The following is a 13,095-nucleotide window of genomic DNA, read 5'->3' on the forward strand; positions in this document are numbered from 1 at the left end:
GTCCAATAGATCAAGAGATTCCATTTATGTGAGCTAGATTTATTATGATTATTATGATTATTATTAATATTATTAATTTATTTAGCAGTTGTATTTATCTTAGACAAAGATTTATATTTAAGTACAGTTTCTTTCCATAGGCCATAAGAATGCTGGACAGTTATAAGAATAAATATTGAAACTTAACAAACAGTGTGTATATATACTTTGTATGCGTGTATGTTTTTTGTTGGTATTGTATTATTGACAACTGTTCCGAGAAGACACACAAGTAAGATTTTTGTTGTACTATAAACACAATGTGCATATGACAATAAAGTTCACTTAACTTGAAATTCAGCAACAAAAGATCTGTTTACAAAGACTACACAAAATGAGCTATAGGTCAGTCCTATATGAATTCCCAGTCTTACATATTTAGAAATGCTTAAAAAAATTCCTGCAGTTTATTTTGTCTTCACTTTGAGCAAATTTCAGGCACTTGAAACACTCACTGTACTGAACACATGAACACATATCCTCAGCAATGGCATGGTCATTTGAAGCAAATGTGTGACTGACCAGTGATCAGTATGACATCATTGGTGCAATTATCTTGAAATCCAATAATTAGACAGTAATTTGTTTCTTACTGAACCCTGCATAAAATAATAATAATTAAGCTTCAAAAATTACCAGATCTAATAACCTTTTTGCTTTAGTCAGTAGCCAAAAGGGAAGTGTCTGCTGTCAATACTATGTATTTAGTATGCTGTGTTTACAGCCTTGTGTGCATATATAAATTAAACATAACTGCCTAACAGTCAAGGCTATAATCAGTGACAGACTGGACACGATTTATTCAATCATTTTGGTAATTTGTAATGGTTGGCATATTTTCAAATAAGATAAAATAAGGCATTCTGTATAGTGTGCAATTTTAATTGCGACACAGAATAAAGTCACATTGGATAAAGAACACCAGGTTATGTATTTTATAATGAATCTGAGCTGTATAAGAGAATTGTAAGCAAAAGTGAGTAATCAGTAGGAAGCTGACCTTTCCTGATACAACCTGATGGCACTTAATTATGATGCTGGTCTATTGTTTTTGGCCATTTTAGATTATTATTTTTTTATTTTCTACCTTTATTTTGTTGGGACCGCCTGGTTAAGTGGTTATTAACATGCTATAAAAGAAGACTACATGCACAATGAAATGTCTAAACATTGGTTGCAAAGAGGGGAGAACTTTTATTTATTTAGGAAAATATTCTGGTTTTGGCTTAGAGTTTGACTTAGAGCTCTGTCCTTGTGGAAACATCTGTCAGTCACAAATACCTTGGGATTCCAGTTTGTCTGGTCGAACATTGCTTATTTATATGTGGGCACTTTATCACAACACAGTCATGACTATACAATGATTTGACTGGGGGCAGTGTGGTGTAGTGGTTAAGGCTTTAGATTTCTAACCCTGAAGTTGTGGGTTCAGATCATGCTACTGACACTGTGTGACCGTGAGCAAGTCACTTGACTTGCCTGTATTGCAATTGGAAAAACAATGTAGTAATGAAATATAAGTAATTGTGTTTCAAATGTTTCCAGACACCTTTGGGTAAAGGCATCAACCAAATAAGTAAATGATTTCAGGTCTTTATTGGTCATTTAAGTTTATTACATCTACACCATACAGCTGTGCTACGTTAAAAGTAGTCTTGTTAGAAGATCCCAGCTATGGAGATAATATACTGCCCTTCACCTCCAACAAGATGTGATGGTTGAGCACATTCAGATTAGTTTAGGTTAATTGATCATATTAGCAAAAGAGTAAGTGAGAGTAGTGTTTTAATGCTGTTTCCTTGTCAAAATGTACTTGTTCTTTTGGCTGTGACTGCATTGGGTTTCATATAAATAAATCTATATCTACAAAGAATTTTGTTGTCTCTCCATTTATAAGTACATTTGGTCCAGAGATAAAACTGGTGCAAAATAAAAATAACAAATCAGCGATATTTCTTGCACTGAATGCCCTGGGATTTAAAAATATCTAAGGCTAGTACTACATAACTGCACTCATGGAACTTTATTTATTTATTTTATTTTCACTGTGCTAAAGAATGGATTTAATCTTGTTCACTGTCTGTTTTTGACTTCAGAATTTAGGGTGTAGCCACGTTCTGTTGGTCTTCTAGTGCTTGAAGCTGGCAACAAACTACATGACTTGACAAGATGCCTAGTTGGAGAGCATGTTAAATTTTACCACTGCCTTTGTTGAATTCTGCTGCCTCTGGCAGAATCAAATTATATGACTAAGGATTATAGGGGGTGACTGATAACACAAAGTGCTCATGACTTTTCACCTCAGTTCCAAATTTACCATCTATATATATAATTCACTAAGGCAAGACACCCATGAAAAGCACGCTGGAAGGGGCGTGGATTCACTAAGCCGCCAACAAGTTAGACACCTATGGCGCATGCAGGAAGGAACCACACCCACCAACTCCAAGATCATTGGATATGACGACAACTCGCAGAGCCACGCCCACCAACTTGGACGCGACGACACAGAAAAAACGGCGTCATTTATATTCGTCTGTCGTAGAGGCCACATGTACCTCCGAACCACGTTGACTGTTTATAGAGGCATGTTTCTCGTGGAGGTGAATCGCCATATGCAGCGTGTAAAACGGTTTGCGAGGGGTATCCCATGGGATCCTTAAAACAATCCTTTACAACTGAGGTTAAAACACAATGAAGTATGCAGTCTTTAAAAGCCGAGTTTTCGGTTATGACGCACGACCGCGTGCACCATAGCGAACTGTTTTACACGGAAGGAGCAGAAAGGACGTCCTTCTCCTCTCCTCCCGTTCCACCCTCCACGCCTGAGCGCCGTCCACCCCATCCCTCCATCTGGGAAGAGAAGGCACGATGGCGGTCCGCCAGTTTTCAGTCACGGACGATTGTGTGTTGGTTCGTTCTGTGCATTGTTACAATGCTGCTTTTCTTGCTGATTTATTACATTACCGATTTTTCAAATGTTAATTTTCTCCCTTTTGCTTAAAAATCATTGAAAAACCAGCCTAATTATGTGGCGTATAGTACACCGCGGGTTGGCTAGTAGGTTATAATATTGCTTGGTAAAGCCTAAAACCAACATATTAATGCTTTGCATGTGATATATGTGATGTATATCAAATATTATTAAATATTACAAAATTATGAATTATTATAAAACAGAAATATTTGGAACATGCACTTGACAGGTATTTATAGATTCTACTAATTCTCAAATTGACTTAAGGATAAAAGAACAAATACCGGTAGTATACTGCTTTCAGCACCATTCTTCTTTGTACTGCTGTATATACTGTAGTACTGTATATATTGTGTAACTTGGAGTTTCATTATTAGAAATCCAACATACATTCATTACTCTTTAGAAGATTACAATCATTTCAATCTTATTGCACTGATTCCAGTTCAGTGTAATGGGGGGCCCAGCTCATTACAGAGCACACTGTCCCACCCCCACACTTATTCATATTAATTTTAAGTTGCCAAATAACCTAACATATATCTTTGGAATGTTCTCAGAGAAAACCATGAGAAAACTGCAAACTTTATCCAGTGACTGAGTCAATATTCAAATGATTATACTAAAGTCTAATTTTGCATGTTTTTAAGCTTCCCTAATTTAGGAATCCTACATGTTCCAAGGAGAATTGCTGTGGATGTGTTAGAAGAACAGCTTATCCAAGGATGGATGAAGGAAAACTGTGGGTTACTTGAAAATAAAGAACTTACTAGTAAGGAAATGCTTGCACAATTTAAAAAATAGCATTTTGTAACGGTTTTTCAAAGTAAACTGTAGCTCATTCATAAGTGTGTGCCTGAAATTTTAGAACCACCCTCTTATATATTAAGGTCTAATATGTTTGATTTGCTTCTGGCTGTCAGTTTAACACTTAGTCAACACCTAATTAGCAAATCATTCATAGGAAAAAGTTTTGCATGGGATTGTGTATTTTTTGCCTCCAGGAGAAGATCGAGAAAGCATCCGCAAAGCAGCAGAGCAGAGGGCTAAGAAAATGGATCTTTCAGTTGTACGTCTTATGTTTACTGCTTATTTACCAGATGAGAATGGACACTTCACTCGCATGCTGGAGCCAGTTGTGTCTGGACCAATCTATGACAGCAGTATGTTCAAAAAGTATTTTTTATATATTTATATTTTCCATATATTCTTGAAAACCTTTTTTTCACTTTATCTACAGTAAACAGTAATTTATAATTAATTTAAATACTAATATTATCCATACTTATACAGAATATAGACAAAGCAAAAGACTTCCAAAAAGCATATAAAAATACTCTTAGATGAAAATTAACACAAGTAAAGCTTTAAACATGGTAAATATCAATTGATGTTGAGTGATAATAAAATAAAAAAGTTTAGAGTATGAAAAATAATGAAAATACTATGTTTCATAGCTATAATGTGACAAGTGCAGATAAACACAAAGGGTATTTCACCTGTTCTTCTGAGTCTTAAAAGTTCAATTTTACATCTATTCAGAAAACAGACTCAAATAATGAATCAAATAATGAAAAAAATCACACTTTCATACAAATTCATAAATGTTTTTTAAAAATTCTGTTATATTTGTTTAGAAAGGTACAGTAACTAATGGTTGCTGTCATCATGTATTTGATGTACCATTTAAGGTAATTTTTGGAAGGAACAAGTTTAATACTACATACAGTTGTGAAGCATAGGTGGGGTCTCATAACTCAGTACCCTGACACAAATACAGTACATCAGGAACCAGTTCTGGTCCTAGAAAAATTAATTTTTTGGACAAAATCTATATATATAATTCACTAAGGCAAGACAACTATGGAAAGCACACCGGAAAGGCAAGACAACCATGGAAAGCATGCCGGAAGGGGCGTGGATTCACTAACCCGCCGACAAGTAAGACACCTATGGCGCACGCAGGAAGAAGCCACGCCCACCAACTCCAAGACCATTGGATACAACGACAACTTGCAGATCCACGCCCACCAACTCGGACGCGACGACACAGAAAAAATGGCGTCATTTATATTCGGCGGTTGTAGAGGCCACATGCAGTGCAGTGCAGGTCAGGTTAATGTCATGTGCATGTCATGCACCTCCGAGCTACGTTGACTGTTCATAGAGTTATGTTTCTCGCGGAGGTGAATCGCCATATGCAGCGTGTGAAACGGTTTGCGAGGGGTATCCCATGGGATCCTTAAAACAATCCTTTACAACTGAGGTTAAAGCACAATGAAGTAAGCAGTCTTTAAAAACCGGCTTTTCGGTTACGACACACGACCTCGTGCACCATAGCAAACAGTTTTACATGCTACATACAGCTATTCGCATCCGCGACAAACATGCGTCTTCTTAGATGCTCCTGCAGGAACACGGAAGACGTTTTCCTGCCCACCAACACTCCTTTTCACCGGCCGGCGTCTACCCTTGCTCTCTAGGCATTCACACTTCCTGCCCATTTGCCCGGACGCAAAAACTCATCGACCACCCAGTTAGTCCCTTTCGTCTGTGGTAAGAGTCCACATGCACGTCTGAGCCACGCAGCATTTGTTATGACGCAGGTTCACTATTGTGTTGTATTTTGCTCTCTCCAGAGTTCCATCTTTTCATTTACTTACTGTTGTATTCTCACACCAACCCGTTTTAGACATCCGTGTCTTTCCAGAAGTGTTTAGCATTCAATAAATATTTATGCATGAGATTGAGCGTGTGTCTACCCGGCGCAGAGAGGCGTGGGTAGGCCGTTGAACCCCTTTCGGGCTGCAAGCCGTGGAATTCCCACTAAGTGTGACTCATACACTCCCACTCATTACATCCCAACCCTTTGTGCACACCCCCCTCCTACCGTGGTCGGGTATCTTGGTGGATTATACATAGAAAAGCAGCCAAAACCGAGGGGTATTCCATGGGGTCCTTAAAACATTCCTTTACAACTGAGGTTAAAACACAATAAAGTAAGCAGTCTTTAAAAACCGAGTTTTCAGTTACGACGCACGACCGCGTGCACCATAGCAAACTGTTTTACACGCTACATACAGCAATTTGCTTCCGTGACAAACATGCGTCTTCTTAGATGCTCCTGCACTTTGTTCACACCCCCCTCGCTACTACCGTGGTCAGGTGTCTTGGTTGGATTATATATAGAAAGGCAGCCAAAACCGCACAGAGCAATGAAAAGTCTAGAGTTCCATCTTTTCATTCACTTTCTGTTGTATCCTCAAACCCTCCCTTTTTAGACAACTGTGTCTTTCCAGAAGTGTTCAACCATCAATAAATAATTATGCGGTATTTGTTATGCCGCGGGTTCACTATTGTGTTGTATTTTGCTCTCTCCAGAGTTCCATCTTTTCATTCGTTTACTGTTGTATTCTCACACCAACCCGTTTTAGACAACCGTGTCTTTCCGGAAGTGTTTAGCATTCAATAAATAATTATGCATGACATTGAGCATGTGTCTACCCGGTGTGGGTAAGACGTTGAACCCCATTCGGGCTGCAAACCGTAGAATTCCCACTAAGTGCGACTCATACGCTCCCACTGGTTGCGTCCCAACCCTTTGTACACACCCCCCTCCCACCTCGCTACTACCATGGTCTGGTGTCTTGGTGGATTATATATAGAAAAGCAGCCAAAACCGCACAGAGCAATGAAAAGTCTGCGTCACTCACAGGTACATCGAGACGACGACTCAAGTGACGAGTTGGAGGTGGGCACATGAGCGGGCAGTGCATACTGAACAAGAAATCATCAGACTAGCATGACGGACGGAGCTGAATGGACGTCATTCCCCTCTCCTCCCATTCCACACTCCGCGCCGTGCTCCCCCATCTCTCCGTCTGGCAGGAGAAGGCGCGAGGACGGTCCGCCAGTTTTCAGTCACGGACGATTGTGTGTTGATTCGTTCCGTGCATGGTTACAATGTTGCTTTTCTTGCTGATTTATTACATAACCGATTTTTCAAATGTTAATTTTCTCCCTGTGCTTAAAAATCATTAAAAAACTGGCCTGATTATGCGGCGTATGGTACCCCGTGGGTTGGCTAGTACATTTTAAAGCCATATGTTAATGCACTCCTAATAATCCCTGCAAGAGGCAAAACAATAGCTCTCTATTCCTGTCCGCTCCATCCTCTTCCAAGCGAGCATTGTCCTTCTGCACTCCTGAATTTTTGGCAGAGATGGAGGACACATTTTAAAGACAGGCCCAGGAGTAGTACTGGCATGTCAGCTCAGCTCTCTAACTAGAAAATACTCCCAGATCCACATTCCATGTCATTCTTCAGTTGTCCATTGAAAGTGAACTTAACTTTCTCTGTCAGTAATATAGAATGTATTTTTTTTCCAATTTAGTAGGTTGGGATTCCTCCAATTAAACAGAATGTGTCAGTGAACTAGTAATGCTGGAAAGGCTATGTCAATAGTTTATTGAGCAAGTACTCTGCGTCTACAGTGCTATTGCCCTAAACTGAGTTTTTAGAGGATGGGGACTTACGAAGTAAATCAAAGTAAGAAGGATTCCTCAGAATGGTTGAGGCTGAGGGTGACTCCTGAACATGTAACATAGGTAAGCTGAGGTTTGATGAGGTGCTGTATGAGCAATGTAGAAATCTGTGTTCACATTATCACATGCCAATGTATTTTGTTTCCACCTGATTTCCGCTTGTTATATGAAATTTTATTTCTAAGTTCCAGTTTCCAGCCCAGTCTTAAATTACATTTTAACAATGTACTGGGATAGCCTGGAGTGTATTAGTATGAACATTTTTTAGTGAAGTTATTAAGGAAGATTAAGGAAGTCAGTTGTGTTACTTTAAGCAAATTTCTGATTTGTGTGAATGGAAAATGTACTTTGTAAGAAGTTTTACTAAAAGTACAGTTGTTTATAAAATTGAACTATATTACTATTATGCAAGTCTATAAGGGTCTTGATTGCAAACATATGCCGTATTTTAAATACTGCATCTATTATGCTTCCTTATTCAGGTTTTGCCTGCACTGCGAAGAGATTCGCAATTATTATTGAAACACATGAATTGTGCTATGTTTATGACATTTTGTGAACACTGGTCCAAAAAGTAATACTTTCATTGAGGAAGAAGTGTAGGAAGTTTTTTTGATGGCTTGCCATGCAGGCATGGGTCCAGTGTGATACACATATTACCAAAGTTTTAATGTATTGATGTTACTATTAGCACTAAAATTGAAATTTGAGCAAAACCAGGCATTTGCCAGCTGTAAGTCGTTAAATGAATTCTAAATAAACAATAATGTAAAATCCATGTTCTGAACATTTTATTTATATTCACAGTAGTGTACTGAAAGAGGTATAAGAATTTAGGCACAATCACTAATTTAATAGTAGTTCTTCTCAATTAATGTGAAAGGATATAAGCCCTGCTTGCTCTTTCTTCTTTGATACATTCCAGAAGGCTATTAAAATAAAATCTGAATAGATTTTTAAAGCACTGTGTAATTATAACATCCATCCTTCCATCCATTATCCACTGCTTATCCGAGGTCGGGTCACGGGGGCAGCAGCCTAAGCAGGGAAGCCCAGACCTTCCTCTCCCCAGCCACCTCCTCCAGGAGGAGATATAATCCCTCCATTGTGTCCTGGGTCTGTCCCGTGGCCTTCTCCCATTGGGGCATGCCCAGAACACCCCCCAAGGAGGCGTCCAAGGGGCACCCTGACCAGATGCCCGAACCACCTCAACTGACTCCTCTCAATGCGGAGGAGCAGTGACTCTACTCTGAGTCTCTCCCGGATAAATGAACTCCTCATCCTATCTTTAAGGGAAAGCCCAGACACCCTGCGGAGGAAACTCATTTCAGCCGCTTGTATTCGCGATCTCGTTCTTTCGGTCACTACCCATAGCTCGTGGCCGTAGGTGAAGGTAGGAATGTAGATTGACTGGTAAATCGACAGCCTTGCCTTTAGGCTCAGCTCTCTCTTCACCGTTGCAGAGCCTGCATCACTGCGGATGCTGCACCAATCTATCTGTCAACCTCCTGCTCCATTCTTCCCTCACTCGTGAACAAGATCCCAAGATACTTGAACTCCACTTGAGGCAGTAATGTGTTCCCAACCCAGAGACAGCATTCCACCCTTTTTCCGGCTGAGAACCATGGCCTCGGATTTAGAGGTGCTGACTCTCATCCCCGCGGCTTCACACTTAGCTGCGAACCGCTCCAGTGAGAGCTGGAGGTCACTGTCTGATGGAGCCAACAAAAACACGTCATCCGCAAATAGCAGAGACGAGATTCTGAGGTCACCGACCCCCTCTGCTCCTTGGCTCAGCTTAGAAATTCTGTCCATTAAACTTATGAACAGAATCGGTGACAACACCCTTATATGTAAACTAAAGCAAGACCACAAAGGGAAAATGTTCAAGATTAAACTCACTCACTCACATGGGGTTTTCACAGAAGAAAATATTCTCACACATTAATATTAGGCCCAGAAATCATGAGGAACTCATCTATTATACTTCACACATGTGGAAGCAATGGGTCTACATATTTAGTGCTAAATAATCTAATCAGCAGTATAAAGGGAGACTAAGACTTATAATTCCCTGGATTTTTGCCTAATTTCACTAACTAATTGTAAGTCACTGAATTCTAGTGGTAAAAAGAAATGGGAATGAAGGCAGTTATGCTAAGGTTCCACATTCTATAGTGAAGAAATCACAGTTGATATTGTTGGTGCAAATTACGGCATTGGGATTAGAGTTTTTCAGGATGATAATTAGACTGTAATTGGCCTTAGTGCTGTTAATACTTTCAAATCCAAATTCTGTGCTAATAAAGCACCACCCAAGGGGGCATTATGAATTAATAATGGGAGTAGTACTGCAGTTACTTACTCTGGAAAGTGAAATCCTATGTAACTGAGTAGGATTCTCTCAGCCCAACAGGCAGCAGATGAGAAGTCATGCTATAAAGGCATGAGACACAATTTAGTTCTATGGAATTTCATGATGCAAAATACTGGCAATACCAAAACTGGCCTTAATATACTGTATATTGTGTACTGTACAACATTACCACATAACTGAAATAAAGCAAATTCAGATGAAAACATGCTTTATTGAATGCAGGGGATTAAAAACAAAAACTAGAACAAAGTTACATGCCAACATGCTAGATTGACTGCACTTTGGTAGAATTGTTATTCACCTTTGGTATAATAATGTGAAAGTGTACGTTTTTGGCACACATAATAGACATCACTGTACAGTACATGAACTGCAAGCCAGGACTGCAAGTTAAGTGTTTTGCATACATACTTAGTTTAGGAAGTCACATCCTCGGACGAGCAACATTGTTTTATAGATGCACCACTGCGTTCACAAACTTGTTTTCAAATCGATTGGGACCAGCAAAACACAAAGCTACAAATTGCAGGTACTGCCGTTCACAGATGTGAATGAGTGGTCAAGACGTTCATACACTATCCACTGATACTGATTCAGAAATAGGGGTAGATTACAGCAAGGAAGAATTTTACTGCAGCTGTCCTCTAGCATGGTGGCAAGAGAAAGCAGCCAAATTCCCAATACTTGTTTTTCTGGTCATGTCTGTCCCTGCTACACTACATTTGTTCCCAAAGAGGGATTGTTTTAAGTGTCGGTGATACGGTAACAGCAGAGAAGTCTCGGCTTCATGCTGAGTGTTGACATTGACATTTTCTTAAAAGGAAATGTAAAATTATAAGTTCTTCACAGATGAAGTCAGGACACAAGGCTAACATATCACTAAGACATTCAAGCAGGAAACAAAAGGGCAGCCATTGTTGGAGCAATGTTTGATTCACAAAACAAAAATGTCTGTAGGGTATAGAGTTCCATGAAATTCTTACTTGCACGTGCTTATCAACATGCAATATGTCTTATGTTACTGTGCTGCAAAAATTTTATATTAAAGATTAAAAAAAAGCTTACAAAAATTCACGTTAAAAACTATTTTTTAATTCATTTTACAGTGTTTTGATTTAGGAATGTCCAATAATAAGTAACATTAACATTTCAGTACATTTCTTTTATGAAATTTTCAAATTGTGGGAATACTGTATTGTGAAGCCTAAATTGCAATATTATTTGCATTGTGGGCTAAGCGTACTGTCCCATGCCGACCTGTTACCCATTATAAATGTCAGTTGACCTAAGAGTTGTCAGGTATTTAAATAGGTGCTGGGGATCAAGACAGAAGAGACACCTGGGCCTGCTTCATGGAATCCAAGGAGATGGCCACCAGGGTTTCCAGATGCCATCCATAACCCTAGGGTCCAAGGCTGTTCTTAGAAGTATTTCTTTTATTTGGAACATACAACCTCCTTTTCACCACCTGTTAGGTTAGCGTGGAGTCAGTAGTGGATTGAAATGGTATGGGCTTCACAAACAGGAATGTAAGAAGAAAACTCAAAAGAGAAGAAAGAAACAATGAGAGCAATATGAAGAAGTAGGCAAGAGGACCAGCAATATTACTGGAATGGTGGGGCATGGACCTGTGAAGTTGGGTCTCCCAAAACCCTCTACTCTTCTGTGTTGAACATTTTTTTGTTCCTTTTTGTATAGTACAGTAATCCCTCCTCGATTGCGGGGGTTGCGTTCCAGAATCCCCCACGATAGGTGAAAATCCGCGAAGTAGAAACCATATGTTTGAATCGTTATTTTTATATATTTTAAGCCCTTAGACACTCTCCCACACTGTTTATAAATATTCTCCACACAGTTATACAGTAAACCCTCATTTATCATGGTTAATCCGCTCCAGACAGATAAATGAATTTCCACGAAGCAGGATTCTTTATTTATAAATCTAATATTTTCGCAGTTAGAGCATAGAAAACCTGTTTATGACCTTCTAAATACATTTTTTAACATTATTAGAGCCTTCTAGACATGAAATAACACCCTTTAGTCAAACGTTTAAACTGTGCTCCAAGACATGAAAGTCGAAGCGCGATATAGCAAGGGATCACTGTATTGCCTTGGCCATTATTCAGCCTAAGGTATGGCACCTTACTCTGATTCTTTCATCTTTCAACCTCCTTATATAAGTCTAAACCACACTTTTTACAGGATGCCCTATTGAACACTTCCTTCTAATATGCTTCTACATTCCTCCTCCTGGCAAAATGCAAGTATTTCTTTTCTTACAATTCAGATTGGACATCAAAAACTTGCCTTTTAAAGTAGCATCCCATATATTGTGAATCAGTCACACAAAACTGTCAATAAGAGTGTTCAGTCGTCAAAATAAATGAAAACCTTGCTGACTTGCTGGTTACCCTCAGAAATAGGCCCTACCCCAGGCAACCTGACCCCAAACTCAAAAGGTCAGGATTACATCTCTGGCTTTCCAAAAATACTTTAAAAACACAAAAATAACATTTACGAAAGAGGATAACCACAAACCTCTGACTTAAACTAACAAAGGCAAATGAAGAATCTTAATAAATACATGCTTTATTTATACAAACAAAAGAAGACTAACAATTGCAAAGCTGTGGAAAAATAAGGCTAAATGGGTTTGCCCAAAAAATGCAACTCTATACTACTGCCATAATTATCTTCTTGACTTTCATATTTTCAGCCTTACTTAACAACCTTGTTCTCTTCTTCTTGTTGAATACATCTTTAAGCACTTTAATATTAACTCTACATTACCAGTTGCCTGTAATTAGTTAAAGGAATTTTCCATTCAGAAATTCTTTTTTTGAATTGAAGACCTGTTTCCCCACCTTATCCATGGGTTTTGAGTCCTGTCTTCAATTCAAAATTGTGATGCCTACTGAGGGGCTTCTTGCTTGTTGACATTTTCCTGAATTATTTACAGTATTTAAAAATATTTTTTAGCAAAAAATATATGTGTTTTGTACATTGTGAGCATAAAACTGTTTGATGTGATGCATGGATTATGTATCATGACTAACATGAGGTTTTGTTTTCATGGGTGTTTCAGGTATCATTTGCTATTGTCCTGTGTCAATCACCATTGGGTCCCATTCTGTTACAAATATGTCTGTTCTCC

General features: G+C 38.9%; 1 protein-coding gene across 2 annotated transcripts in view; it reads left to right on the forward strand.

Moving 5' to 3' along the window:
- Positions 1 to 13,095, forward strand: part of LOC120543143 (nuclear factor NF-kappa-B p105 subunit-like) — a 93,333-nt gene that overhangs the window by 56,081 nt on the left and 24,157 nt on the right. The window contains exons 6-7 of one of the 2 annotated variants that reach the window (XM_039776026.1): positions 3,667 to 3,788; positions 4,021 to 4,179. In XM_039776026.1, the coding sequence (XP_039631960.1) occupies positions 3,667 to 3,788; positions 4,021 to 4,179 (281 nt within the window). The remainder of the gene's footprint in view (positions 1 to 3,666; positions 3,789 to 4,020; positions 4,180 to 13,095) is intronic. The other variant, XM_039776027.1, reaches the window with a different exon arrangement.

Source organism: Polypterus senegalus, chromosome 13, assembly GCF_016835505.1.
Source record: "Polypterus senegalus isolate Bchr_013 chromosome 13, ASM1683550v1, whole genome shotgun sequence".
NCBI classification, from domain to species: Eukaryota; Metazoa; Chordata; class Cladistia; order Polypteriformes; family Polypteridae; genus Polypterus; species Polypterus senegalus.